At 38.4% G+C, this 27,816-nt stretch overlaps 1 protein-coding gene across 2 annotated transcripts; it reads right to left on the bottom strand.

Moving 5' to 3' along the window:
- On the bottom strand, nt 1-26,108 carry ankdd1a (ankyrin repeat and death domain containing 1A). 2 transcript variants are annotated; one of them, XM_041803809.1, is made up of 15 exons: nt 25,972-26,108; nt 22,182-22,285; nt 19,124-19,222; nt 17,411-17,509; nt 17,214-17,318; nt 16,566-16,664; nt 15,659-15,757; nt 13,190-13,288; nt 12,987-13,085; nt 11,737-11,835; nt 11,540-11,638; nt 11,000-11,095; nt 9,428-9,629; nt 9,020-9,151; nt 1-3,036 (listed from the first exon to the last, which is right to left on the bottom strand). In XM_041803809.1, the coding sequence occupies exons 1-15, from the start codon at nt 26,003-26,005 to the stop codon at nt 2,975-2,977; spliced, it is 1,527 nt and encodes a 508-aa protein (XP_041659743.1). In that variant the 5' UTR covers nt 26,006-26,108; the 3' UTR covers nt 1-2,974. The 2 variants fall into 2 exon arrangements, with proteins under 2 accessions (XP_041659743.1, XP_041659826.1); XM_041803892.1 differs by lacking the exon at nt 13,190-13,288.
- Nucleotides 26,109-27,816: the final 1,708 nt, after the last annotated feature.

The raw sequence follows: 27,816 nt of genomic DNA, 5'->3' as shown, positions 1-27,816 counted from the left end.
TAGACTATCTGTTGCGATTAAATACCACTTGCTCCCTCTTTCTTTGCCCCTTTTGTGCCCCTTTCTCACCCCTGTTCACCCATTCTGTTGCTTTTTGACCATTTTGCCACCTTTAAGTCATTGTACTCCAAGCTGTTTTTGCTTCACTGCTTAGATTGTGGCTCATGCAAAGGTAATTTTCATTAATTTGGGTCTTTGGTTGAGCAGGGTTGAGTCACACTGCTATGAACAATATCTCCACCATTTTTAGCACAATCTCACACACCTTCAGCTATTGTTATGCTATTTTCAGCTATTTTAAGGCTACTTTCACCCAACTTATGAGCTATTTTCAACTAATTTAAGGCTACTTTCAGCAATTGTTGTCATATTTTAGATACTGAATGCCATTTTCAGCTACTTTTATGGCATTTTATGCTATTTTCAGCTATTTTTTTGCTTTTTCAGCTATTTTCAGCACTTCTTCCACATTTCAGCTCTCAGCACCCCCAAGTCTTAAATAAAATAAATCCAATGATAATTTAACCTAAATATTTCAAATAATGATCTTGTGATCAATATTTCATTTCAAAACTTTATTTATTCTCAAAAGGACATTGAAGTTTCCCTCATTTCCAATGTCATCGAGATTACAAGCACATGAGGACAATATGCCTGTTATTGTTGTTCTTCCTGTATACAGAATGTTACTGAGCATTAGGACTCACGTCTAGGTCTGTTTCTTTTATGTTTTTCATCTGAACAAATCTGGCAAACCCTGACCTGCTACTGAGTGCTATAAACACAGAGGCTAACCATGTTAAGAGAAATAAAATGTCTGATGAAATCACTGAGGGGATTCTTTGGTGATATTCTGAGGTAAGACAGAAAAAAAACTCAGCTTGAATATAAGATTACATATAAAACACACAGATATACCATTCAAAAAATAGAATTATTGCTTTATTTATTTATGTCATGTGATGTGCTCCATAATTATTTAGTTCTTCAACATTAAACTCTTTGTAGTTTTGTAGTTCAGAAACCACATGAATGAATCAATAAACTGATTCCTGGGCTCGGAAAGCAAAAGATCAACGAGTTCTTCATGGATATAGTCATGAAACCTTTCTATTCACATTATCAGAGGATAAGGATGCCCAACACATTCATTATTTCTAAGGTTAGACACTGTGGGATGTTGGGATGGCCCCAGTTCAAGTCCAAGCTCCTGTCCTGCTGGTCTTTCTCCTCTCTCCTAGTCCACATGTAGGTGGGTATTTCTGAAAGTGGATGTTTTCTTCCTCTGTTTTCAAAATGAATCCCACACAAGCTGTGTTCTAATATGACGGTTTTCAAGGTGTGAGGCGGGCCTCCCCCTGGGCGCCACAGGACTTCAGGGAGACGCAGAACCATAAACCAGGAAAAAGGTGATTTGCTTTTGCTAGCATCTGCTGTGCATGGGGTAAACTGCACAGATTTATTGTTACTAAAGACAACACTATAGAGTCGGCTATTAAAGTCAGGACTTTCCTCTATCAGTCCTGATGATGCACTACAGTCACAGTGATTAATTTGCAAAGATGTACAAGCTAATGACAATATAAGGCAGTGTGATTCTCTTCACTGAACACTAAGACAGTGTCTGCAAGTGCAGGTTTGGGCGCTGACAATGATCACAGCGAGGTAAGGCTGGAGGATGATCTGCAGCGATGCAGTCCTGCTACATCTGAAAATTCATAGATCCCACTAAATTACAGTGTAGAGCATAGTAATCAGGTAGAATACAGACCAAAATATCAAAAATATAAATGACAAATGTCAAAATAAAAATGTCTAAGGAGACATAAATGTTTGAAAATATAATTGATAAAATGTTTGAAATCTTATTTTTCACATGAGTGGGTGTCCACAGAATAAATGATTTTCTCTTAGGGGAGGCTCATTCTCCACAGTTTGAAACCCCCTGTCCTAATAAACATCTTCATCCACATAAAAACGCACCATTACATATTGTAAACAGCATGCCATGTCAAAGTAGTCCATCCTTTACCATGCAGGTGAAGCAGCTCCTGACAGACATGCCAACATCTACTCCCCTTTCCTCTACAAAGACCATTTCACATTTCTAATGGAGTGCTAACACAGACGCTTTCCAGATGAAAAATAAAATGTTTAAACATTTGAGATATGGCGTACAGCCAGCACTGTTTTTAGGCAAATTTTTGCCTTCAACTCACTAAATGATGTGGGGCAACTGCGCCTGTCTGTCGCTCTGTATAGCTCCTTAGAGGGGCAACACACACTGTCATCTCTGGAGGTTAATGCCATTAATAATGTCGAGAGCTTTATACAACCAAACTTCAAAAATACAGAAATGTTACTTTAGACACACAAGTGTGTTTCCACTGATCTAAAACACTTTTTGTGTATGAAGGGCAAAATCCACAGAAAAACTTCAGTTACTCATCAACGTGTGGACTAGGCCCCTCTATCCCCTAAATTTTCCACCCTATCCACTCAATTAAGTCTAAAGCTCTGCATTAATCTAAAAATGACTAATCTTGGTGGCAGCACTGGTCAGCTGAGGATTCCTCCTTTCAGTTTTAGACTGTAAAAGTCATGGTGGACCTGCTTCTGAGGGTCTCTTTAACTATGATTGCCTAATTCATTATAACTGTATACGTCATGATGAAGGTCCTGGTACTGTTTAGATAGCTACATGGCAGAAAACATGAAAAGGTCACATCTAACCTTATCTAAGAGAGAGCTATAATGATCCTACCTTCATTCAGCATCCTTTTTTTTTATACCAGCAGGGGGCGACTCCTACTTGAAAGGACAGAATGGTTTCTGTTTCTGAATTCAGCACCCTAATGACAGCACAAAACAAATTCTTCAAGGCAAAAAGTGTAAGCCTGCTTTGACTGCTGTGGCCCTCTCTTTAAAGTGATTCATGTCTTCTTTTCTTCTTTGCAGTCACTGCAGGTGTTGATCACATCGTAGAGCATGTTTTGGTAGAGCTGGTCTCTGCGTTTGCTTTCTGCCGGACGCTCTCTGAAAGAGTAAACACAACAAGAAAGCATCAGATACACTGACTACTGACCCTCACAACTCCACTCAAAAAGGTCAAAAATGGACAAAGACAAATGTAATGGACTAAACCATGAAGACAAAGCAGTGTGAGATCTTTGTTCTGTTGCTCAGTGATGTGGGGTATGAAAACTATAATAGATAAATGCAGTCTTTCTAGGTAATTATGTTGTCTACAATAAGTGTCTTTAAATGTAAATACCCACAATGCTTCTCATGTGTGCCTGATATAACCTTTAGAAGCAAATGTTACATTAGCATTACATTCTGGATGTCTTCTTTACTAATTGCTCCTATTGGGACAATTTCACAGTAGTAAACAATGAAAGGAAAACTGTACATTCAATTCACACAATTCACACAAAACAGCAATGAACGTAAACCAACTAGGCTTTAAATCAAACTAAATGATGTAAGCATTCATGTTGTTGCATGTTCTAAAACACTAATTACCAAAGTGGGGGTTGTAAGACACCAAATTACAAAACAAATCAAAATTATTTTAAATGTTATACTTTATGCATTATTGTAAGAATAAACATAACATGGGATCAATTAAAATTAAAACCATAAATGAAAATGAACAGGCCTTCACACTATCACAAGTACATTTCCACAGAGGCTGAATTTTTTTACATTTTGGAGATTTTTTGAGGATGTTAGAGCCCCAAAACTAGCCAAATATTTGCTAGAATTGTAATAATTCCTTCATTTTTTTATAGATTCTCACACCTAAGGTCCCAGCAAAACTCTGCATCAGGTGAGATTTATGCTAAACTCAAAGTAACATAAAAATAAAAACCTTAAAATGTATGTTTGCGCATGACAGCACTGGTGTAGAGGTCTGCTGCTTTCAAGAAGCCTAGACCTTTCTTACATAAAATTACCATATAGAATAATATGATGTTTTTAAGGCTGTTCTTTTTCTCTTCTCCAAAAGGTGTTGGGAAGGCCTGTTAGTGAGAGTAACATTACATGCTTTAACCACCTTCAGGGACAGTGGGGGTCCCCAGTCTCTGACACTGTAATTTTGGGGACCGCAGGGGGGAAGTTCGGGAACCCTTGCTCCAAAGAACAGCTCACAACTCCCGTGCAGGTATGCTGGCTGTCCAATAGCTGATAAGTCAGTTTCACCTTTTTATCTCCTACAGAAACTTTGCTTTGCAGCTAGGTCACTATGAACATCAAGGATGTGTAATCAATAAATCAATCAATCTTTGTCTGTATAACGCCAATTCATAGCAGAAGTTATCTCAAGACTCTTTACAATGAATCTCCAGGTAGTGATGGGTACCCAGCAGAGTGGTACAAGAAATTCAAAGAGGAATTAGTACCAATACTTATGTCTTCCTTTAACTGGACATCACAGAATAATAAAATGCCACCATCATGGTCAGAGGCAATCATTTTGGTAATACCTAAACCAGAAAAAGATAAGAAGCATTGTGAAAATTATCGACCAATATCAATTCTGAATGTAGACTACAAAATTTACACATCAATTGTTTCTAAAAGACTCATCAGTTCTAGCTAGTTTAATTGACGAAGATCAAACAGGGTTTATAGCAGGGCGAACTCTACATACCATAGAAGAAGCACAACAACAAAAACAAAGCACTGTATTTGATAAGTATTGATGCAGAAAAAGTGTTTAATCGTGTTAATTGGAGGTTTTTACATCAAGTTTTAACTCTATTTGGCTTTAATAAAAAATCTGTTGAATGTATACAGACATTTTATCAACAACCTAGTGCTCGAATCAAAATAAATGGTAATTTGACTGAAAAATTCATTCTACACAGATCAACTAGGCAGGGATGCTGTTTATCCCCCACGCTATTTGCCATATATATAGAACCCTTAGCACAGGCAATCAGGCAGAAAGAGGAGATCAAAGGAGTTGAAATAAAAAATATGCAACATAAAATAGGACTTTTTGCTGACGATGTTATTTGCTTTCTCCAGCAACCAAATCAATCAATCCCTGCTTTAATGGAACTTCTAGAGGCTTATGGAAACTTATCTGGGTATAAAACATTACAAAAACACAAGTACTGACATTAAATTACATACCACCAATAAATTTGAAGGACAGATATAAATTTAATTGTAATCTAAGGGCAATAAAATATTTGGGAGTGGTGGTTACAGAAAATTTAAATGGATTAGCGGAAGCAAATTACCAAAACATCACTACAGAAATCCAAAAAGATTTAGAAAGATGGAACACACTACCTTTAGATTTCAGTTCAAGAATAGAAATTATAAGAATGAATATGGTACCAAGACTTCTCTATTTGTTTCAGGCGCTGCCAGTGATGATACCTCAAATCCATTTTATAACTTGGGACAGGAAAATACCACGGTTTATATGCGCTCCTTCAGCTCCCGAAAGAACAGGGGGGGCTGGCCCTTCCAAATTTAGAAGAATATTATTTTATTGAAATATATTTATTGCTGGTGTAACCCAAATTATGAATCAAGGTGGAAAGAGATAGAAAAACATATAGATAAAAATCTAATCCAAATTCTAATAGAAGATAGAGAACAATACAGTAAACTGAAAAATATCTTGGATCCAATATCAAGGTTTACAATAGAAACATGGTACAGAATAGTTAAAAGATATCAGCTACAAAAAGATGTTAACACTTTGAAGTGGATAGCATATAATAAAAGTTTTAAACCCGCTCAACAAGAGCTGGGATTCAAACACTGGCCTGCAAAAGGAATTACAACATGGAAAGTTTTGGAAAAAGAAGGGAGAATGAAGAGATTTGAGGAAGTGAAAAAACATTTTGGCCTAGACAAACGGGACTTCTTTCGTTATTTACAATCAAGGGATTATTACAATAGGGAAATCAGGGGACCTGCTTCCATCGGTGAGAGCCTGGTGATAAAAATAATTCATAAAGCGTATGACAGAAAGTTGATGAGAGTTTTATCAAAATTTTACCATGCACTTATAATGACCAATAAACATTCAACGGATCACATAGAGATGAAGTGGGAAAAAGAATTAAATGTTGAAATATCAACAGAGGATTGGAAAAATATGTGGAAAAACCACCAAACAACCACTGGCTCTCAAAGATGGAGAGAGCTCTCATGGAAAAATCTTATCCGATATTTCATAACACCTAAAATCAAAAGTAAATACCTGAACCAATCTATCCCATGCTGGAGAGATTGTGGTTTAATTAATGTTAATCATAGTCATATATTTTGGAAATGTCCAAAAATCATGACTTAATGGGAAAAAATAAATACAGAAATAACAAAAATATTGGGATATAATTTAGCTTTTAAGGCATCGACATTATACCTTAGTAATTTTTCAGAGAAATATGTAGGAGGGAAAGATAAGTATCTTGTTAAAATTCTGACTGTAGCCTGTAAAAAAACAATAACAAGGAAGTGGCTTCAAGCTGACCCCCCAAATGTAAATGAATGGATTCAGACTATTGAAGAGCTTTATCTGATGGAAAATCTGACTCATATAATAAGACTTCAACAAGCCCAGACAGAGGACAAATTAGAAAAAAGGATGGTATACTGAGATCGGAGCAGCGGCACTGGAAACTGAGAGACATATTTTTTAAGAATACTGAAAGATCACGGACGTATGTTTTAAGGCCTTTGAAGTGCAAATCTCTTCCCCTGTGCTGTGACGTTTTTTTGTTGTTGTTTTTTTTTTCATGAAAATTAATTTTAAAAAAAGTAAAAAAAGAAAAAAGACTGTTTACAACGAGGGCAGGCCTAGACCACACCCTATGTTGTGGCCTATCATAACAAACCAGCATTAATCATTGATATTATAATAAAGACTGTACCCAATCATACTAAAGACCAGTAATAATTTATTATTAATAAATAAAGTAGTAAAGTAGTATTGCTCTTGGATTCAATACAATTGTTCAAGTAACAATTATAAAATTAAGACTGATGTTAAAAGAATGATAACTCCCCCCCTTGGGCTGTCCTTTGCCTCCAAAGGAGGCAGCCTGGAAGGCATTGGACGGAGGCAAGAGATAATGGGAGAAGGCTGTATCAGAGAGGTCTCTGAGCTGCAGCAATACCCGTCTCATCACGGAGGTCAAAAACAGGGTCAGGGGAGCCAGAGTGTATTTACTGTATGTCATTTCCACCAAGCGGTCGGGCTCAGTTAGGTGTGCAACGGCATGCATTTTTTTTAGTTTCCATAGAGCAAAAGTTGGAAAGTGTCCAGAAAAAATGACCTGACCATTCCACTTTTCGGCACCCTTCCGTAGGGGTACCAGTCTTACCTATCTGTCCCAAAAAGGTGGAGCTACACACGTAACAATAGGTGTTTGTACTGATGTCACATCAGCGCGCAACACAGCTGCTCAGCGGCTCCGCTCCAGGCTGGAAAACACCGGAGTCTGCTCTTTGAAGAGCGCAATAACGGGAGACTAACAGACTAATATCTGCTTAAATCAGGGATATTTGGACTCGACACATATCCAAACTGTTTCCTAGTCTATGGATATTGATATCTGGCCACAAATCAAGTTTCCTGAAATTTATCTGGATTATGTTTATTTTAATAAACACAAAGCAGAGCCTGAAGGCTCACATCAGCCTGGTCTATCCACAATGAATGTGAAATTAAATTAATGTTAATGTTTTGTGAATACGAAACCTTGATCAGTTGATTATCTGTACTGTAACTAGCTATTCATCTACTTCTTACTTTAGGTAACTTGGGCAAACATCGCTCTGTGGTTGCTGAGCATGTTTGTAAAACATCAGGCTGCAGCCTATTTTAAAATGAGATCAGCGCACCCAAGATTCCTTACTAAATCTAGTTTGGTTTTAACACCAGCTGAACTTTTACTTTATTTTTTATGCGGCGAATTATCACAGTGCAGCTCCAAACGTTCCTATTTTGTCGTGTAAGCTTTTATAGACTAGATTTATTCACATATTAACGTACCCTTATGACTCTAAACGTTTCTGTACATGTATTCCATCAACTGAGGATCTTTACTGACCGCGGTTAACATAATTAAGATGTTATTCTTTAAAACAGCACTTTAAACTGAAATAAAGCTGTTTAATGCTTATTCCCTGATGATTTCTGTCACTCATCCTTTCTACAACTCTGCAGCTGGACCAGAAGACTCGCGATGTATGGGACTTTGGATTCATGGCTTTTACAGCTCGCCCAACAAGTGAGGGCATGAGTGTCTGTGAAAACACTAACTGTTTTGGGGGTTTAGTGTACCACACCGTACCGTACTGAATCAAACTGGACCCCCCTGATGGCTTTACTGTCCTACAGTGAGAGAACACGGCAGGTAGACAGATGGAACCACATAACATCCCGTCGTCACAGTATCAGTGGGAAACTTTCAAGGTTCAAAGACAGCAGAGCTTCAGCAGGCACTATTGCAGAAATGCACTGTGAAAACACCTTGTGTCTATGCTTACCATCTGTTTACAGTAAACAAAAAATAGGGAAACAAGGAGATGTAAAAAAATAAACACAGTCCATAATAGCAAAAAGGCTCAACTTAGAGTCCCACTACATGTGCTAAATTACGCTACATTTAGTATATTCAATAGTATAATATATCCGGGTTCAAAATCGTGGTCACAATCACAGCTGGAGTCAGTGTCAATCATTTTCAGCAACAGCCCTGTGCCTGAGCAGTCACAGCAGAGGACGGACTGACCTCAGCTCCTATACTGTAATATCCAGAAGCTGTTTAATAAATAATACCAAGTTTATAACACAGTGTTATCATACAGCTCAGCCTACCTCTGTGGATCAGAAAGAATTCAAAGCTTAGAGATGTAAAAAAATAACCAAAGAGAAAGTGAAAATGTTCTCTCAATCGGCATCAAAGTGGGGAGGTTCTGTATAAATCAGTTGTAAAGAAAAACCATAAGGATGAAACCCTCAGCATTGTTTTGTTCTCACCTGCTAAGTCCATCCGTGAGATTTCCACCAGCCCTTCATAGAGACCTTTGATTGGGTTCTCTCCCGCCACCAAGACTCCATGCAGCCAGATTAACAGCATCCTGTGACCATGCTCTTTAAAGCTTTTCATACCTGGAATTAAATTCAGAATTAAAAGACATGTCCATGTCTATCTAAAGATAAGACAACTGACACAAACAGGCAGAAGCATTAATTTCTTTTATCCCATACATGCCAGTCTAGTAGAATCATCATCATCACTGTGGAGAATCCAGAATGTATCGTTAATTAAGTCACACTACAAGAGTGTTTTTCATTCCTATTGTTTTATTCTGGCTCTACATTTGACAGTGAAACCCTGCTAAATTACCTTTGAACAACCAGGCCTAAAGGACCAGCCCAGCTCACCTGTCCACTGATGTTCTATAGCTCGTATGTGTGCATCGCTGAACTCCCAGTGTTGTGCCAGAAGTTTCCACTCTCCACGGCAAAGATGTTTGGTGGCCAGGCTCCACAGGACTGAGCGGAGGTGCTGTGTCTCCAGCTGGTGGTCCTGCTTAAAGCTCACATTCCTCCCCACCCAGGAGTCCTGCCCACAGCGCATTTGATCCTGAAGACCACAGGATAAACGTTATTCACAGAGAGAAACAAACAGAGCTACAGAGTATGTGAAATATGAGGGATCACATCAACAACCTTCTTTAGGACACAAGAAAAATCACCACAGCATGGCTATAATTACTTTATCAAGGCTTGAATTTGAACAGAAAATCCTATGTCAGTTTGCACAGCATCCTGTGCAAACTGACATAGGATTTTCAACACATTTCTTTCATAACAGCATAGGTCTCACTCAGTAACTATGGTAATATTTTAAATTGAACTAATTTGTTTGGATATTTTGCCATTATAAGTAAGATATACCACTTCATTTATAAAAATATGTTTTTTGGAACGCAACTAGCCCCCCTTTGCCAACCCTGCACATTCAGCCAATCAAACCCTTCAGCCAACTTTTGTTAAATTACAACACGCTCTGTTTAATCTAAGACTGGTTCGCAACCCTAATAAGACCAAATATATTCTCCAATGCCACAGACATCAAAGAGAACAGTTTTCACATCACCTCTCTGAAACAACACAGCACTGAAAGACTCTCTGAGTTTAAATAGCTTGTTATTTGGTCAGCTCAAAACCTCACTTTCAAATGCCACATTGACTCTCTGACCAACAATTAACTAGGGATGCGCGATAATTATCGGCACCGATAAATTATCGGCAGATATTGCATATATTTTACATATTTTTATTATCCTATTAATAAAATATTAACTGATAAAATCCACTGATAATAAAGGCGTTGTTTTTTTTTCCCTCACAAGACTACATATTCCGAAACAGTAGAGGGCTCACAGTATGAGACCTGCTGTTAAGCACCAGAGAAGAAGAGGAAGCAGCCTCAGTGCTAAGAGGAGTTATTCAGTATTTACAGGGAGAATAACAAGAAAGTTTTGTAAAATTTGCCCTGAAAAGGTCCTGAAGAGTGGAAATAAGTCCTCAACGAATCTTATAAGTCACTGAAAAGTCTTCATCCTAACGACATTAAAATGAAGTGGCAGTAGCCACTAGCCTTAGCTGCGGGCATTAGGACCAAGCCAAAGGCTAACACCAGGCAGAGTGCTGATTCAGCACGCATTGGAAACTGCAGAAAGTTTGCCAGAGCAGAAAGGCAATGCTAATAATGACTAAATCAGTCTGAAAGTCTCCTGATTCACCGCTACTTTCCCTGCCTGCTCTGTTTGATGTGCTTTCATTCAGTCTGGTCGACATTAGGAACAGCAACTAAGCAGCAACTTGTTTCTATTGGTCAATTTAAAACTATGACAGTGAACTATTCTGCTTTTGACTGTTTTTAATTGTACTAATTCAAATATTCCAGGTGAGTCGCTGCTGAGCCAGGCACAGAGATAATCAACTCACCTTCTCCCATTTGTAAAAGCGGTCAGCTTTGATGATCATGTCGACCAGGATGATGTGGTTTCCTCTTGCTGCCACCTCCAGACACGTTTTCCCCTGCTGTGTGTATCATCAGCAAAACAAGAGAGCGATAAGGGTGACTATACAACAGCTCATATTATCATATAAATGAAATTTTTAAAATCTATGATAAAGCAAATTAAATAAGATATTTAATATTCTTTACATAACATAAAAATAATGTACTGAATGATTCTTATTGGTCTTTAAAGATAATGTCACATGACCTGAACTAAGATTCCCTTAATGGGTTTGCTGTTGATTAGAATTTATCTTAATCCTTGCTCATCACTTTTACAGCATATTTTGGTCTGACTATAAGCTATAAAACAGAATAATTGACCCGTATAAGCCAGCCCGCAGCCTCAGAACCTGGGATGGAGCCTCCGGGTCTTTCCAAAGTGGAGCCTTGACTTGAAACTGAGGGTTATTAAAACTTTGCCATCATAATATGCCAGTTTTGATAAAGGTGCTGTGTCACACCTTGTCAGTGAGTGTGAGGTTAACACCAGAGATCAGCATCATCTCAGCTAGGTCCTGCCAGCCATGTTCTGCTGCTAAGTGCAGAGCCGTCTGTAGTCTCTGTGAAAAACAGAAGCTGTTACTATAATAATTACGCTACTGAACCATCCTCTTCTTAGTGGTTTAAATAGTTCTGGTGTGGCTGCAGAGGCACTCACATTGTCAGTGACGTCCAGGTCGCAGCCAGAATCTACCAGCTGACGTACAACCTCGGTGTGGTTGCTGCACACAGCCAGGTGCAGCGGTGTGTTGTGTTGCTGTTTCAAACACAAAGAAATTTTAAAAATCAATAAAAAATAGTTTAATATGATTTGAAATGGTCCTGATTATGAGAGCAGTGTTAATTTTGGCAGCTATTTTTAATTTCAGTTTTAGTCTTTAAATGAAATGCATTTTAGTTTTAGTCACAGTTTAGTCATTTCTACCCTATTAGTTTTAGTGTAGTTTTAGTTGACGAAACCTCAAAACATTTTAGTCTAGTTTTAGTCCATAAAAAGTCCTCACATTTTAGTCTTCACTTTTAGTTTAAGCATTTATTTTCTTGCCTAAATCTGGTACCAATTCATGGTAGTGTGTTCTACACCCTCTGCCAAACCTGGGGTCCCTGCTTTTTTACAGCTGAGAGGCAGGTTTACCCACAGTGGAGAATATCCAATGAAAACTAAATTACATTAAATTTTAGTGTAAGTTTTGGCATCTTGACAAAAACTTAACTTAGTTTTTGTCAGTTTCAGTCATCACAGATCTATTTTTGTTAGTCGTAGTCTATTTTTTGTCATGGAAAAAAAGGCTGTTGACAAACATATTTAGTCATAGTTTTAGTTGACAAAATTAACACTGTACGAGAGTCCAGCTATCCATTTTCTACACCCCTTATCCCGTTCAGGCAGCTGTCACTGGGTGAGAGGCAGACTGGTCACCAGTCAATCACAGGGCTGACAACCAGGCACACCCAGACTCACATCTATGGCCAAGAGTCACCAGTTAACCTAACAAGCATGTCTTTGGTGGTAGGGCCTGGTTAATCACTGCTGCACAGCAGCACAGGGATTAGTGCTGTTGCCTCACAGCAAGCAAGGTCCCTGGTTTGCTTCCAGGTCAAGGCCTTTCTGTGTTGAGTTTGCATGTTCTCCCTGTGCATGTGTGGGTTCTCTCCCAGTCCAGGGTGTACCCTGTCTCTTGCCCAATGACAGCTGGGATAGGTGGCATAAAAAATGGATGGATGCAGGACCCCTGTCATGAATACTGACTACAGACTTGTTCCTATACAATAAAATAAATGCTGAATATATAGTCACCAATGTGGATGTGGAGAATTAAGTCTCCAAGTTTGTGTTTCTCCTAGTTTTCCAAGGAAACTTTGATAAATAATCATTTTGCTAAAAACTTCTTCTGTGTTCACACTAACATTGTTTACAGCATCGATGTTGATTCCTGCCTCAAGCAGCAGGTGGGCCTCTCTGTCAAATCCATGAAGGGCGACATAATGCAGAGCAGTCATGTTCTTCTGCAGACAGAGAAAGACAGGGATTCACATTTTGGTCTTTTCCACAGTAAAAAGATCCTGGAGTTTATTCAAACAGTGTTTAACTGTAGATGAAGACACTGTACATTAGTTTGTGCGTTAATATCACAGCCAGACTCCAGCAGGAGTCTGATACATTCCCAGTGACCTCCATCAGCAGCGTGGTGCAAAGCTGTGAGCCCATCCTAAAAGCACAAAAGACAGTTCTGTTAGCAGCTTCCCGGTGAGTCAGTTTCTTCTCTATGATGAGTAAATGTGATTGTTTTTAGGAAACAGGGCCACACACAGAGCTTTAAAACACTGATCACTATAGTTGAGTTATCAAGCTGCTACAGCGAGAGGCACAATGAAACACAGCTTCTGGAAAGTTACTCCGTATCCTCACCTTCCTAAAATAATCATTTTTTGTCAAAATTGTTGGGGTTTTTTTCTCAGTCAGCTCTTCATGATGCTGGCCACCTCTGGTAAAATCACCAACATCCTCAGTTGAGTAGATTATGCAATCCTGCACCCGAAGTACTGTATAAAAGCCTGAGTCAAGAGTGTGACCGTTTTATAAGCTCTTCAAGATGGCAGCCATCTCAGAAGGGAAGAAATTCTACCTAGCTAGTACAGCTACTATGGTGCCGGACTCATTCTTATCTGTAATGGATCAGGTATACTATAATATAGGCTCGGCTATCATTATTGCATAGTTATTTAGTCATTTTTGTCAGTAAAATAGGTAGCGCCATTAAGCTAGGTTACTGATAATTAGCAGGCTCCATGATCTGTGGCTGCTATGAATTTTTTTCAGAAGTGTCACACATTTGTTTTTATTTTTTGACTAAAACTATGACTAAAAATGTTCGTTGACTAACTTCTTTCCATGAGAAAGACGAGACTAAAGTACTATTTGCACGGTATTAGAATTCCCTGTGGGCCTCTGATAATTTGTGAAGTACCCTCTGGCATTAGTGCGGTGCATTTGTACAGGATAAGTGAAGTCTGCAATGTGCTTAAATTTACAGACATTTCTGATGGACATAAAAGTGCTGCATTGCTGCAGAAATGAAAATGCACAGTGAATTTTTATTTCTAAAGTTTATATAAAAATGCAATGTCGTGCACATTATGTTCTGCAGGTGACGTTTGCTTCATGTATCCTATAGACTGTTAACCAGAGTTTATAATAGACAACAAAAATGTGTTTATTCCCTCTCTCTTTATATATTCTAACAATTTTTAGACCTGTAGAAAGCAGTCTAGTGACTAGTAATCTAGTGAAATAATTCCCCTATCTTCCATTCTCTATATAGGTCGTGTGAGTCACCTGTGTGTATCTACAGCTGATCAGACAGAGAGGAAGAGAGTCGAGCACCCCTCCTATTGACGTAGAAAGGGAGATGTCTGATGTTAAATATGAACCTCTCCTGTTACTTTTACTGAAGAGTATTGCGTATGTGTGTCTAAAATTTGTTAACAATTTCCTACACAGCCTCTATTATTTTTTGTAATCAGAAATAAGAGCAGAAAAAGACGCTTGATCCATAAAAACAATTAACCCCTAAATTACAGAGATGACCATTCCTACAGGATTAGTATTACCTGTGGACCTCTGTGTGCACTGAAATATGGTTGGTAATTTGCTCTGGAAATTTTACTAAGCAAATTACAGACATGGTTGCTTCTGTACAGGATTAGAAACACAGACGTCAGGTGTGATTATTACAAATAACCAGAGGTCCCTAGGTAATACTAGTCCTGTGTGAATAGGGCATAAGACCTGCTTAAAAAGATCTTTGATGACTTTAACTCTGACTTAAATAAAGTATAGTCTTCACATCAAGGAGACTAAAATGAAATTTAGTTTTCGACGGACAGTCCATGATATTTCTCCTCTGTGGGTAAGTCCATCAAAACATGATGCATCTGCAGCTCTTCTGCCTCTCAGCTGTAGACAGCAGGGATCCATGATGACAGAGAGCACAGAATGCACCCGTATGATTTAGCACCGGATACGCCTCAAAAGGTTAAAATCGTTTTTCCTTTTTGGTAGGAGATGACCCTGACTATTCTGAAATCGATCAGGCTCCATACAATGAAATGACAATGAGACTGTCATTAAAGAGATGGAGCAGCACGTCTCTGTCTCCTGAATCTCTGGGTGCTTCACTAGCATTTGTTTGCAATATTTGTTGCTTACTCTTCCTCAGGTTGCAGTAGTAAGGAAAAAAAGAATCACAACATTTAGCCTAGGTCACTTATTCCAGAAGTAATTTGGCCTAAGTCACGGAGACATGTTGATAAATTTGCCAAAGTCATCTAATCCTCTTACATTAAACAACTGATTTACAGCATAATTTGTATGTCAATAGTCATCTATTGTCATTACCCTTTTGTGCAGAATGGTTAACAAATATATAAACTATAATTGATTCAGTTTTTTCTGTCTCCTTAAAAACTTGAAAAAATGACTCAGTCCATTATTGTAGGAAGGTGACGATATCCATCAAACAGCAGGGTTAGAAAGGCGGACTGAGACTTTAGAGAAACAACCAGAGCATTCCACTCACAATGTTTCTGTCATCGACATCCACTCCCGTATCGATGATCTTCTGCAGGACGTCCGTGTGCCCAAACTTGGCTGCTAGATGCACGGCCGTGTTCTCTTCCTGAAGTCCAGACATAACAACACATCACAACCAGAAACTCTGACGCCACTTCCTCTGTGAAGAGAATGCCCACTGAAACAGGAATGAGGAGGTGGTGACTCCCTGTTGAACCAAATACATTTCCTTCACACGCCACAGCCAGAGCTCTGCTGTCCTGTTCATGCTGCCCTGACTGGTACCAGTCCGGAAAGTCATAATGTGTTAATCTGATTATGCCTAATCTGGGTGTTTTGGGTTTGAAGCCAACATGATTTATGCCTCTGCAGCAAACCTAGCAAAAGTAAGACTGATACATGTGCACTGAGCCTGCATTATTTTCAGACTAATGTTACTGAAAACATGAAAATCATCCAGATCTGCAGTAATATATATCCTGCTCTCTCTTTATACCCAAATATAACTGAAGTGTAAGATACCCTTCCTACCTGTAGTGACAGAGTCATGATGCTAATCAGCAGTGTGGAAATGTTTACTCTAGTCAGCTGCTGGACATGCAGAGTATCCAAGCTGTCAAATTTACTGCCCAGTAAACACAGGATTTAGAGTCAGAACACATCCTGGTTTACTCTGTGCGCTTGATTACAGATGGATTAAAATCCCAGGAATGATGGATGCATTTAACCAGCCTTAACTTTGGTCTAGGTGTGGTCATGGCAGCCTAACAAATGAAGAGTAACGTTTCATTTGTTTAATGTTGGGAACCAAGTCAGGTTTGTTTGCTTAGTCCACAACAGCCCATTGTGTGAGTACAACCACTGATCTGTTGTGCTGTGAGCATGTGCAAGTATGCACGTCTCCATGTCTGTACCTTGTCCTTTAAAGCATGAGTGCAGCCCATTCCAATCAGAAACTCCACCACTTCAGTCTGTCCGTGTTCAGCGGCCAGGTGGAGAGCGGTCTTACCTGACTGGTCAGAGAAACACCAGCAGGGTCAGCTTACACAGTTTTTAATTCACAGACATGATTATTAGAGACACACAGTAAAAAAGCTTTATGCCACAATTTATAAGAGTGCTGGTTCTGAAAGATGATAAGAGCAATATGTTACATAATCCAGACCTTGAGACTGTGCAGATATTTGCTGCCCTAATTCTTTTGTCTTTGTAACTCAGAAGGTTATGAAGGTAAAAAGCATGGTAAAAAATGTCAACAAATGTGTCTTGTCAGAATGTTTGTTTACAGAATGAACACAGCAGCACCGCCTATTGTCGAAACAAAGAAGTGCAGTCAAGCACAAACTTCATGGGGGAGCAAATGTTATACACTGTATATTTAGTTTTAAGAATTTGCCTCCCCAGCAGCAGTTTGGACATTTAAATTTAACATATTTTTGGTAAATAGATTTAAAATTTTGTGTAATTTAAATAATAAATAGAAGGGTCTTCAAAAATATCTAGGTGACTTTTTAAATAATCCAAACATGACAGATTTGACACGCAGCTAAACATGGAGTCACCTTGTCCTCTCGGTCCAGACAGACGTCCTCCAGGTCCTCCATGATGAACTCCAGAACACTGATGTGACCTCGCTGAGCAGCACAGTGCAGCATGCTTAGACCATCCTAACAAACACACACATATATACAAACACACAAGGACTCTAAGTCGATTGGCCTGACAGTTTGGGTTTGTGATAAAAGGAATCAGATCTTACTTTGTTTTCACAGCTGAGCTTTGCTCCACATGACACCAGGACCTGCAGGATCTTCAAGTGCCCAAACCAGGCTGCCAGGAGCAGAGCATTCATACCAAACTGTGGACAAACATCTTAAAGTTATATGAATGTGAGGCTCTGAGGTGAATTATATGATGTAAAAAATGGTCTTGAGCTTGTATCGCCTTTCTATCCATCTGATGACTCAAAGCACTTTCACACTGCAGGTCACACCTACCCATTCATACCCATTCACTCCGCATTCCCACTCTGATGGTTGCTAAGGAGAACTGGCCATCAGTAGCTGCTAATCCTATTCAAAAGCATTCATATATGTTCACATGCAGTGGAAGCAAATTGGGGTTAAGTGTCTTGCATATCCACACATGGCATTTGGCTGCAGGAACTGGGGATTGAACCCACAACCTTCCAACTGTGAGATGACTCTTAAAGCTGTTTTAGAAATCATTAATCAAAGTGAAAAATAAAGAGTGAACTGCACCTTTATAATGCCTAGCCATGCATACAACATGTAGAGTTTACAGAATTATTACTGCTGTGATGGAAGTTTTGAAATACAAGCCAATAATGATGCTATTGACAAAAAAGGCCAAAGGCAGTAGAAGATTATCTGCATTGAGGTTGGGCAATTATTGCAATATTTTCAAACTGCAAAAGGTGTAATATTTATTTTACCTTAAATGTCTCTGAATGCTTTGCAGCATGGATGGTATGTTTAACACAGCATGCTAACATTGAAGCTTCATTTTTGTTTTAATTTGTTAAAAATCATACTTTCCTAAATATTTTATACAATTTTTCTACTTAAAAAATAGAATGACATAAATCTACATCATAATTTAATACAACAATTCATATTGCAGTTGCAATATCAGTCCAACTGATCGCAGTTAGATATTTTTATAAAATTGTTCAGTCCTAGTTGTCATGATGACTGATTACATGGCTGTAAAACCAGTCACATTTAAATTAAATTCCATGATTAAAAATATGTTCTTTATTATGACTCATGCATCAACTGATTTCAACCTAACCTGTAGGCCTAGCCAACTGGAAAGAAAAAAATGTATCTATCTAAAGTTGGGAAAGAGAAGATGGGGAACTTAAATAATAATCGCTTATTAAATTGCAATTGCAACATAAGGAAACAAAAAATCACAGTTAGATTATTTCCCAATTGTTCAGCCCTACTCTACATAATGAAGTGGATGTTTCAAGTCAAAACAAACAAGCCTGGATGAGAAACTCTTTCTGTTACCAGCAGGAATTAAAGTAAAGATAACAGAGGGGTTTCAGATTCTTGCAAAAAAAAAAAAAAAAAAAAAAAAAAGTAAGGGATTCTTAAGGAAGACGAATATAGAGCAGCAACTTGTCCAACATCCGCCATACATGGCCAGACACCAAATAAGCAGCTACCAACATCAGTCTGGCTTGCTAGACCAGGCCTGTGTGTGCCATTCAGTTTGCAGAAATGAAGAACCATATCACAAAAGTCTCACGTCTGTGGACCCCTCACATACGGGATTTAAAAACATGGAAAAAATATGAGTTAATGCACTTTTAGAAAACATTTTGTTGCTGTCTGTTAGTGCTAACACGTCCATGGAGAGATCATTCAAGTACTTTTCTGCTGATCTTGGATGTTTTTTTTGTAATATCATGTACATTTTTTAAACAAAACAGTTTACTTACAGAGTCCCTCTCATCCACATCGGTGTCGTGGTCGAGGAGGAGTCGTAGAGCCTGCTCGTTCCCCGCTCCTGCTGCCCAGTGCAGAGCTTTACGGTCAATCTGTGCAGAGACAGGCAGAGTCACTCAAAGCAAGACAATCAACGAAGGAAAGAGTTGACACCATTTTCAAGAAAAAATGTTTGTGACATGCTTTTATACAAAAAGATGAGTAACTTCTGTTTAATTAATGATTTAAAATTTATAGAATACCTTTAAGTATATTTTGATAAGCATTTTTATAATCTCTAATATTTACCGAGTAAATGACCATGAATTCATATGCAAATAAATAAATTAACTTGAGCCATGAGGTCGTATGTCTCTGCGAGATGCCAGACAGGACCGTACAGTGGTGGGTCAAGAAGAGGATCTAAGGTAGTTCCTAAGGTTGTGGGATTCAAAGACACTTATGAGCAATGGATGAACATGAGGCCAATAACACTGACCTTTGACATCCAAAATTTAAGCTGTTCATCCTTGAGTCAGAGCAGGGTTAATTTTGGCAGCTATTTGAATTTGGGTCTTAGTTTTAGTCTTTAAATGAAATACATTTTAGTTATTTCTACCCTTTTTAGTTTTAGTCAGAGTTTTAGTCAAAATTAACACTGAGTCAGAGCAAACATTTGTTCAAAATAGGGAGAAAAAAAGTCCTTGATATATTGTGTTCACAAACAAGGAACACAAGGTCCGATGACCTTGACCTTTGACATTGGATGCCTTATAGGTTCATCCTTAGGTCAGAGTAGACATTTGTCCAAAACTTGAAGAAAATCCCTGTCATTGTTTTTCAGATATTCACATTAGAGGTGTCCTGATGCGATATTGATATCGGATATCGGTCCAATATCAGCAAAAAAATGACGGATTATATCGGATTACATCTAAAATCTCCGATTTAAGCACTCCGATACAAGCAGTCCATTCCAGACTCCGCTCCAGCACTTCTACCCAGCAGCGCCGCAGGATCCAGGATGCAGAGCCCAAGTGATCACAACAACAGCGTGCTTGAGTGCTAACAGGTGCTAACCGCTAACACAGTAGCAAGGAGTAGGAGTGACGTCAGCCGTGTCGCAGTATTTTTCGTTAAGTCAAAATTCATAGATAAAGATGTTGCAGCTGAGTGTAAAACTTGTCATGCACAAGTTCCCCGTGGTGGCAAAGAACCGGGGAAGTTTAATTCGACCAACCTCATCGGGCATTTGAAGAAGCAAAAAAACAGCATGAGGATTTTCACAAGAACACGAAGAAACAACAAGGCTCCGCCCTTCAAACAACCGACGCTGTCCCAAACATTTGGAAAGCATGATAAACTCCCATGGGACGGCAAAAAGGCATTAGCTATAACAGAAAAGATCGATGACGAGCCCCTGTCAGTGGTGAGTAATGTCGGGTTTAAACGCTTGATTGAACCTCGAACCTATTTTTAACCAATGGGTTACATAAATTTTGACCTTAAACATAAGCATATTCTACAGTTGAATAGAATACATCAAAAATATATTAGACAAGTCTGAAAAATGACCTCAATAAATCCAGTACAAACAAATCATACTTTTAAAGTGTTCACCCCAGTTATTTTTTACTGCCAGTATTTGGTGGGAACAACTGAGGGCAGGGGGGAAAAAACACAATATTGTCTATTGTCCAACTGCTCAAAGTTAAGAGTTCACAGCTCCAATTTCAAAATAAACATCTCACTCTAATAAGAAGAGCAGAAAATAAATAATAATCAGTCAGTTAACTAAATTCCTAACAAAACCCTTCCTACTCCTCCATCTCCACTTTCTGCAGTCCAAGCATGACGTGGAGATTCTTTTTTAAGAAGATAAGCATTTCAGCTTTTCACACCCTGTCCGCACACATTCATGCTCACAGAAAGAAACACAGTATAGACAGGCCTGTCTAATTTATTTTTGATTTGTTCTATTTAATTGTAGAATGTGCTTATGTTTAAGGTCAAAATTTATGTAACCCATTGGTTAATAATAAATGGGTCAGTTTTTCTCGTACCTACTGTTGCTGACTTGTTCTCTGAGTAATATCACTTGATCAAGCCTTTTCTAACATTCCATACTACAAAATAAGTAATAAAAGTATGTATGTATGTTCATGCTGATATCGTATCGGCCGATATCAGTATTGGCCGATACTCAAGGCTAAAATATCGGTATTGTAACGGAAGTGAAAAAATCTGATCCGAACATCCCAAATTCACATGAATGGCTTTCGCAAAAAGGGAAAGTTACACACTTGGTGCCAGTTTTAAATGAATAAAGGGTCCCCAAATTACTCATTGGAATCTGTGTAGTGCACATTCTATACAAGGAAAGTTCAGCCTGACATCTGAAAATTATTTCATAAAGCATTAAACAGCAACTCCCATAGCAAAGGCTCATTTAGGTTGAAACGTCAGTGTTACAAGTTTAAAATGTGACCCTGTTTATTGGCGACTTTCAAGCAAATGCTTGCAAACAGCTCTTTGTTTAGTCTTAAGAGTAAATGTTTTTTTTTGATGAAACACTAAACAAAAATCACATTTTTTTGTGCTAAACAGGGACATGCCATTCTAATTCTTTCTCATTTTTCATGGCTCTGAAATACATCTAGACATAATTGTTGACTAAACTGCACAGGGGCCTGATGCCAACCCCAGCACTTCCACTGTCCACCATGCTGAGTGATGTTATTATAGATCTACCAGCATTTGACTTCAACCTGAACTACTGAAGAGGCATGATAGTCATCTATTCCAGGCCTTGAAGTTTATCTGGAAGCAAAATCAAATATCCCTGTAAAAGCCAGGTCACATCATAAGTTTGGTCTACACAAATAAAGAGAGAGAGACTTTGCTGTTTATAAAGAGAGAAAACATATTTGTGTTTCTACAGTTCTTTTATAAATCATAAATGAGGAAGCTTTATTTAATGTCTCACAGTCTCACTGTTCTGAACAATATCAATAATTAAGTGATCATTGACTAAAACACCTGCAGAGGAAAAGGCCAGTGCATGAGGCATACTTTATTCTTGGCTTTGACGTCCACGCCCTTCCTGATCAGCTCCTGAAGTTTCTCTGTGTCGTTCCTCTTTGCAGCATCATGGAGCTCCTTTTCTGACACCAGCACTGACAGGAAAGAGAAAAGAGACATTCAAGTCTGTCTCCTTCATGTAGATCTGCCCATATCTTTGCATGCTCCCTACTCTGATCATGTCTAGTCAGCATCCTTGCACCCTTTGTGAATCTTGCAACCACACTATCAATGCACATGGATTTTATACTTTTGTCAGTTTATTTATTTTAAAATTTATTGTTTAATTCCTGGTATCTGAGAGCAAAGTTAACCGGAGTCAAATCCCTTGATGCGTAAGCATACATGGCCAATACAGCTGATTCTAATTATATCTAAATAAAGCCAATACTGACAAAAAATCTTGAATCATGTGTTGAATAATGAGTCTATGAGTATGGCTGACAGCTTCAATTCGATTGGTTGATTAATTGATCGGAAAGCTTTAGGTCGACCAAGATCACCCTGGTCGGGGTGAAATTTTTTTTACCTGAATGACCAATTGATTAATTTCAATCAAAATCCATCCATCCACCCATTTTCTATACCGCTTATCCCATTGGGGTTGGGGGGGGGGGGGGGGGGGGCTATCCCAGCTGTCATTGGGTGAGAGGCGGGGTACACTCTGGACTGACCACCAGCCAATCACAGGGCTGACAGACAACCAGGCACGCTCACATTCACACCTACAGCAAATTGAGAGTCACCAGTTAACCTAATGAGCATGTTTTTGTTTTTGGTGGTGGGAGGAAGCCGGTGAGAACCCACACATGTATGGGGAGAACGTGCAAACTCTACACAGAAAGGCCCTGACCGGGAGGTGAACCTTTGAGGCAACAGCACTAACCCCTGCGCTGCTGTGCAGCCCCTCAATCAAAATCCCACTTTTCATTAAGATGACACTGTCATAGTAGCATCTACTAAACATGGAGAAACTTAGCTATTAATAAGAGACTGAGTAGGGGAGACTGGGGTAGGTTGACCCAAGGCTGGGCGATTATAGCAAAATTCAAAATCAGCATCAATTGGGCTTTTTACCTCGATCACGATTAATGAACGATTATTCCACCCCAACCTCTGACTCTGTTTGTTCTGTAAATATTTGTATAATTTTAAAACAAATAACTGAGAGGAACATGCAGAGATAAAAAATTCACCGTTATTTATTGAGACAACTGAAATCAAAATACACAGCTGAAATGAAACTACCTGGCTGCCTATCACATGACTACACAGCTAGTTTGTTTTTAAGGGGGTTTGTAGTAGAGAGAGATATTACAAGGGAAACAAATTGAAATAACTGACATTGCAGGTTTTCATCGGTTCTAAATCTCGGTTTCGATTATTTTCGATTAATTGCCCAGCTCTAGGTTGACCCATGGGTCAGTTGTCATTAAAGCCAAATGATATGGCTCTGCTTTATCATGTTCATATCACATATTTTCCCTGATGTGCAACTATCACTACGGATAGTCATGATCACAATTGTTATATTTTAATTTATTCTTAATTAGGTGTTTTTGGGATGTTTGTTGTCCAATTTTATAGGCTTTTTAATTATTGTGGATTTTTACTTAATATTTTATCATTGATGTATCATATCTGTTTTTTTTTCAAGCTTTATTTTTGGCCTTTTTAGATAGGACAGTGGATAGAGTCAGAAACAGGGAAGAGAGCGGGGAGAGACATGCAGGACATAGTGCCACGGGCCGGAACCCGGGTCGCCTGCGTACATGGCGCGCACCTTAAACGCTCGACTACAGGCGCGCCCCATATCTGATTATTTTTAATGTTATTTTTTTCTTTTATTAATTCTTACTTTTGTTTCTTTAACTTTTATTTTGATCTCTTTTATTCTAATAGTCTCTTCTTTTTCCCATCTTTTTCTAATGATTTTTTTATTAAATTAATTTTGATGTACATTAGTCATGAAATCCTTTTTAATATTTTACCTGTTTGTTCATCACTTTTCTGCTCTCTTGTAAAGCCCTTTGAACTATAACTGAATTTGTTTGAAAGGTTATATATGAATAAAGTTTAATTGGTTGACTGAAAACCATACATGCTGTGTCTTTTAAATCACCCTTTTAACAAACCAACAAAACATTGATGAAAGTACCAGCATCATGATGGCAGACAGAAGCTTCTGCTAGAGCAGGGGTCATCAAGTATCTTTGCACAAGGGCCAGATTTAGTCTGGACAGAAACTCTGGGGGCCGGACCTTCGAATACACAAAAATTAAATAAATATTTTTGGTCTGGTTAACACGGACATTTTTAGGCATTACCAGTGAGATCAATCCCTGTTAGCTATCATGCAGCAGGCCACAGGGAGACAGGCCTGACAGCAGAGTTGGCTGAGCCCCAGAAAATCCCAGAGAAGGAGGCCCTCCACAATCGTGATTTAGCACCAGTATTAAATCATTTTAACCCCTTTTTGCCTCTTTAACACAATTTTTGTCATTCTTTAACCCCTTTAGACCACTCTTCCTGCATGTTTTAATCCCTTTTGTGCCTCTCTTATCCATTTGTGCCACTTTTCTTCTATTTTTGCCACTTTTTAACCTCTTTTCTTTACATTTTGTCAATAATACTTGCAACTTTTAACCAATTGCTGCCACTTTTCACCCACTTTTGCTATTTTTAACCCCCTTTAGCAACTTTCCTGATGTTATTTCCCTTGTGTGCCACTCTTGAACACCATTTCACTAATTTACCAGCATATTTTTGCTGTATTTCTGCCACTCTTAAACCATTTTTGATACTTTTTGCCTCTTAAACCCAATTTTTGCCATTTGCTAACCTCTTTAAACCACTTTCCCACATATTTTATCCCTTTTGTGCCACTGTTTTATCCATTTTTGACACTTTTCTTCTATTTTTGCCCATTTTCATTACTTTTTTGAAGTATTTTTGTCATTTTAACCAATTCACGATACTTTTTGCCCCCTTTTCCCTCTTCAAACAATTTTTGCCTTATTTTAACCTCTTTTCACCACTTGATCTGGTCATTTTTGGAGCACTTCTGCCAACCTAACCCTTTTGTACATAGCTACTTATTATGACTGTAAATTTCTGTAAAACAGGTCAAATGTTAAGTCATTCTCAAACTATTTCAACATGAATTGTTTGTGGGGTGTATTTAACAGCTGCAGACATTTAAAGCAAAATCTTAAAACCACAACATCTTTTCTGAATTTAATGATCTCTCAGGGGCTGGACAGGAAACTTTGGGGGCCTGATATGGCCCCCGGGCCGCCAGTTGATGACCAGTGTACTAGAGGAATGATCCTGTCAGGTGTGTTGATCATGGGCAGAGCTGGACACACATCAGGTGATCCACTAATCCGTTAGTCATTTATTAACATTATTTGATTTTACATTGTAAAATTGATGCAAATTTGAAAAAAGACGATTGAAACCTTTTACTCTCGTTGAATTCTTAATAAAGATGTGATAGCCAACCCCGCTCTCCCCTACTTTTAACAGGAATCTTCATATTAACAGCGTTACAGCTGAGTGGCTGATTCTAGATGAATTTGCTGGTTAAACAGGAAATATTCTCAGGTTTAGTCCTCCGTCCTGTTTGAAACACAGTGTTATATGCTCTCGCTATATAAAGAAAAAGTGACATAAGGCCTGGCTATCGTGTTTTTCCTCTGTGGTCACACGGACATCCTGCTCCTGCTGACAGATGTTGGCTCTCTGAACATCCAGCTGCTGTGAGAATAGCGATACTCACAGATATCATCCTCCGACACCAGGTCGTCCTCCATCTTGAGTCCGGTTCAAACAAGTCGAGGACTCCTCACCTCCACCTCCGTCATCGTAGCACCGTCTGAGGGAGACGACGGTGCTGCACGCGACCGTTCACTTCTATCTTAAGCCCATTGACTGGAGATCAGCCCGTCAAGTTTACGTCACTACATAACAACGAACAACTTCCGTTTCTGTCCTTCAAAGTAAAATTAACCACATTTTCTTTCTACTTCTGGTCTAGCTGCAGCCTCTAACCCTCTGTACTTTTTAGGATGTTTGAAACCGTTCCCCTGCCATAGAGACAGCCTTTAATTTATGTGCAGACAACTAATGAGTCAAATATTCAATTAGGAAATGGCACACGTAAAGCATGCACTTCTTGCCCTATGCAAAAGATGTTATTCCCATCATTCTCTGTCACGCTTGAGAGCCATAAATGAATCCTCAGAGCAAAGTTATTCGACTCTGTAAAGTCTGATACCTCAAATACTTACCAAGAATGAGTTGTTTATTTAACCTTCAACCGAAATCCAAAAAAGAAAAAAATGCCTACAGTTTTTACATATATGTTTTTGGTATCACATTTGATACATCAGGCGTTTGTTGTTACAACTGGAGGGCATTTTTATTATTTATCAGATTGTGCACAAAAGGTTTTTAAGGAAATTACTGATACTGTTGATTAAACTGAGGTCTCACAAATCACATATCAAATATGACATGACTGGCCAGAGATGTACACAAGTCATTTTTGCAAGTCCAAGTCAAGTAACTGCTGCTTTGTGTTGGACCATATTTATGATAACTTTGAGCTCTGTTTAAAGAATATCTTATTGGCCTTTAGGCAGGGATGTCAGACTCAATCACAGCAGGGGCCGAATCCTGAATTTGGGTCTAACCTGAGGGCCTAACTGGGTCCAAATTTCCCATGAACTGTCAACCTCTGCTTCACCGCTAACGAATTATAGGGGGGAAACAAAACGTAAGATTGATGATAAATGATTTTGAGATTTAAAAAAAAGTCTAAAATTAAAATCATGATTTTAACAGTTAAAGTAATAAATAAATTCAAATTCATGAGTTTCAAAGGTCAAAATATGAGATAAAATTCACAATTAAGAGTTTTCAAGGTCAAAATAAGATATAAAATGATAAAATCAGGAGTTTTCAATGTCAACATATGAGATACGATTTAAAAAAAAAATCATGAGTTTAAAGGTCAATATTTGAGATAAAATAAAAAAAAAACATTACTTTAAAAGGTCAAAAAATGAATACAATTCTAAAAATCATGACTTTAAAATGTCAAAATATGGGACAAAACACAAAACCTATTTATGTTAAAATTAGGTATTCCATTTAGATAATGAGAATTATTTAACAGAGCACTTAAAGAACATTATACTATTGATGTGTTCTGCTCAACCCGCGGACAAAAATATCTACCTGCGGTAGTACGTAAAAGGGTAGCCCAATTCCACAGGAAACGCGCAGACCTGGCAACCGTGTGGTAGGGGCACAGCTCAATAGCGGCTACGTCATGTTTTTTTCTTGCTCTGATTGGCCCATAAAGATGTGACAGGATGTTCATTTAATCCCCCTCTGAGATTTTTTTTTCAAAGGCTTTGCCCTTTCCCAAACGCTGTCTTTGAGAGGTTTTCCAGATGGATGTGTGAAACAAATCCAGCAACAATCCAGCAACTCAAAAACAGTAGTGTTTAAAGACTCAAACTTTCTCCCATCTCTTTAAACTGTTATAAAACTTTATCAGTACAAGCTTTGAAAATAAAAACTGCTGTAATCTTCTCTTACTTGGCAGTGATTATTA

Source organism: Cheilinus undulatus, linkage group 1 (assembly GCF_018320785.1).
Source record: "Cheilinus undulatus linkage group 1, ASM1832078v1, whole genome shotgun sequence".
NCBI classification, from domain to species: Eukaryota; Metazoa; Chordata; class Actinopteri; order Labriformes; family Labridae; genus Cheilinus; species Cheilinus undulatus.
This window is presented reverse-complemented; position numbering and strand designations above follow the sequence as displayed.

Coding starts and splice junctions, on each gene's coding strand:
- ankdd1a (XM_041803809.1), bottom strand. CDS start 26,005: ATGGAGGACGACCTGGTGTCGGAGGATGATATCT. Junction 17,510..19,123: donor ATGTGGATGAGAGGGACTCT/GTAAGTAAACTG, acceptor GTTTGTCCACAG/TTTGGTATGAATGCTCTGCT. Junction 17,319..17,410: donor AGCTCAGCTGTGAAAACAAA/GTAAGATCTGAT, acceptor TGTGTTTGTTAG/GATGGTCTAAGCATGCTGCA.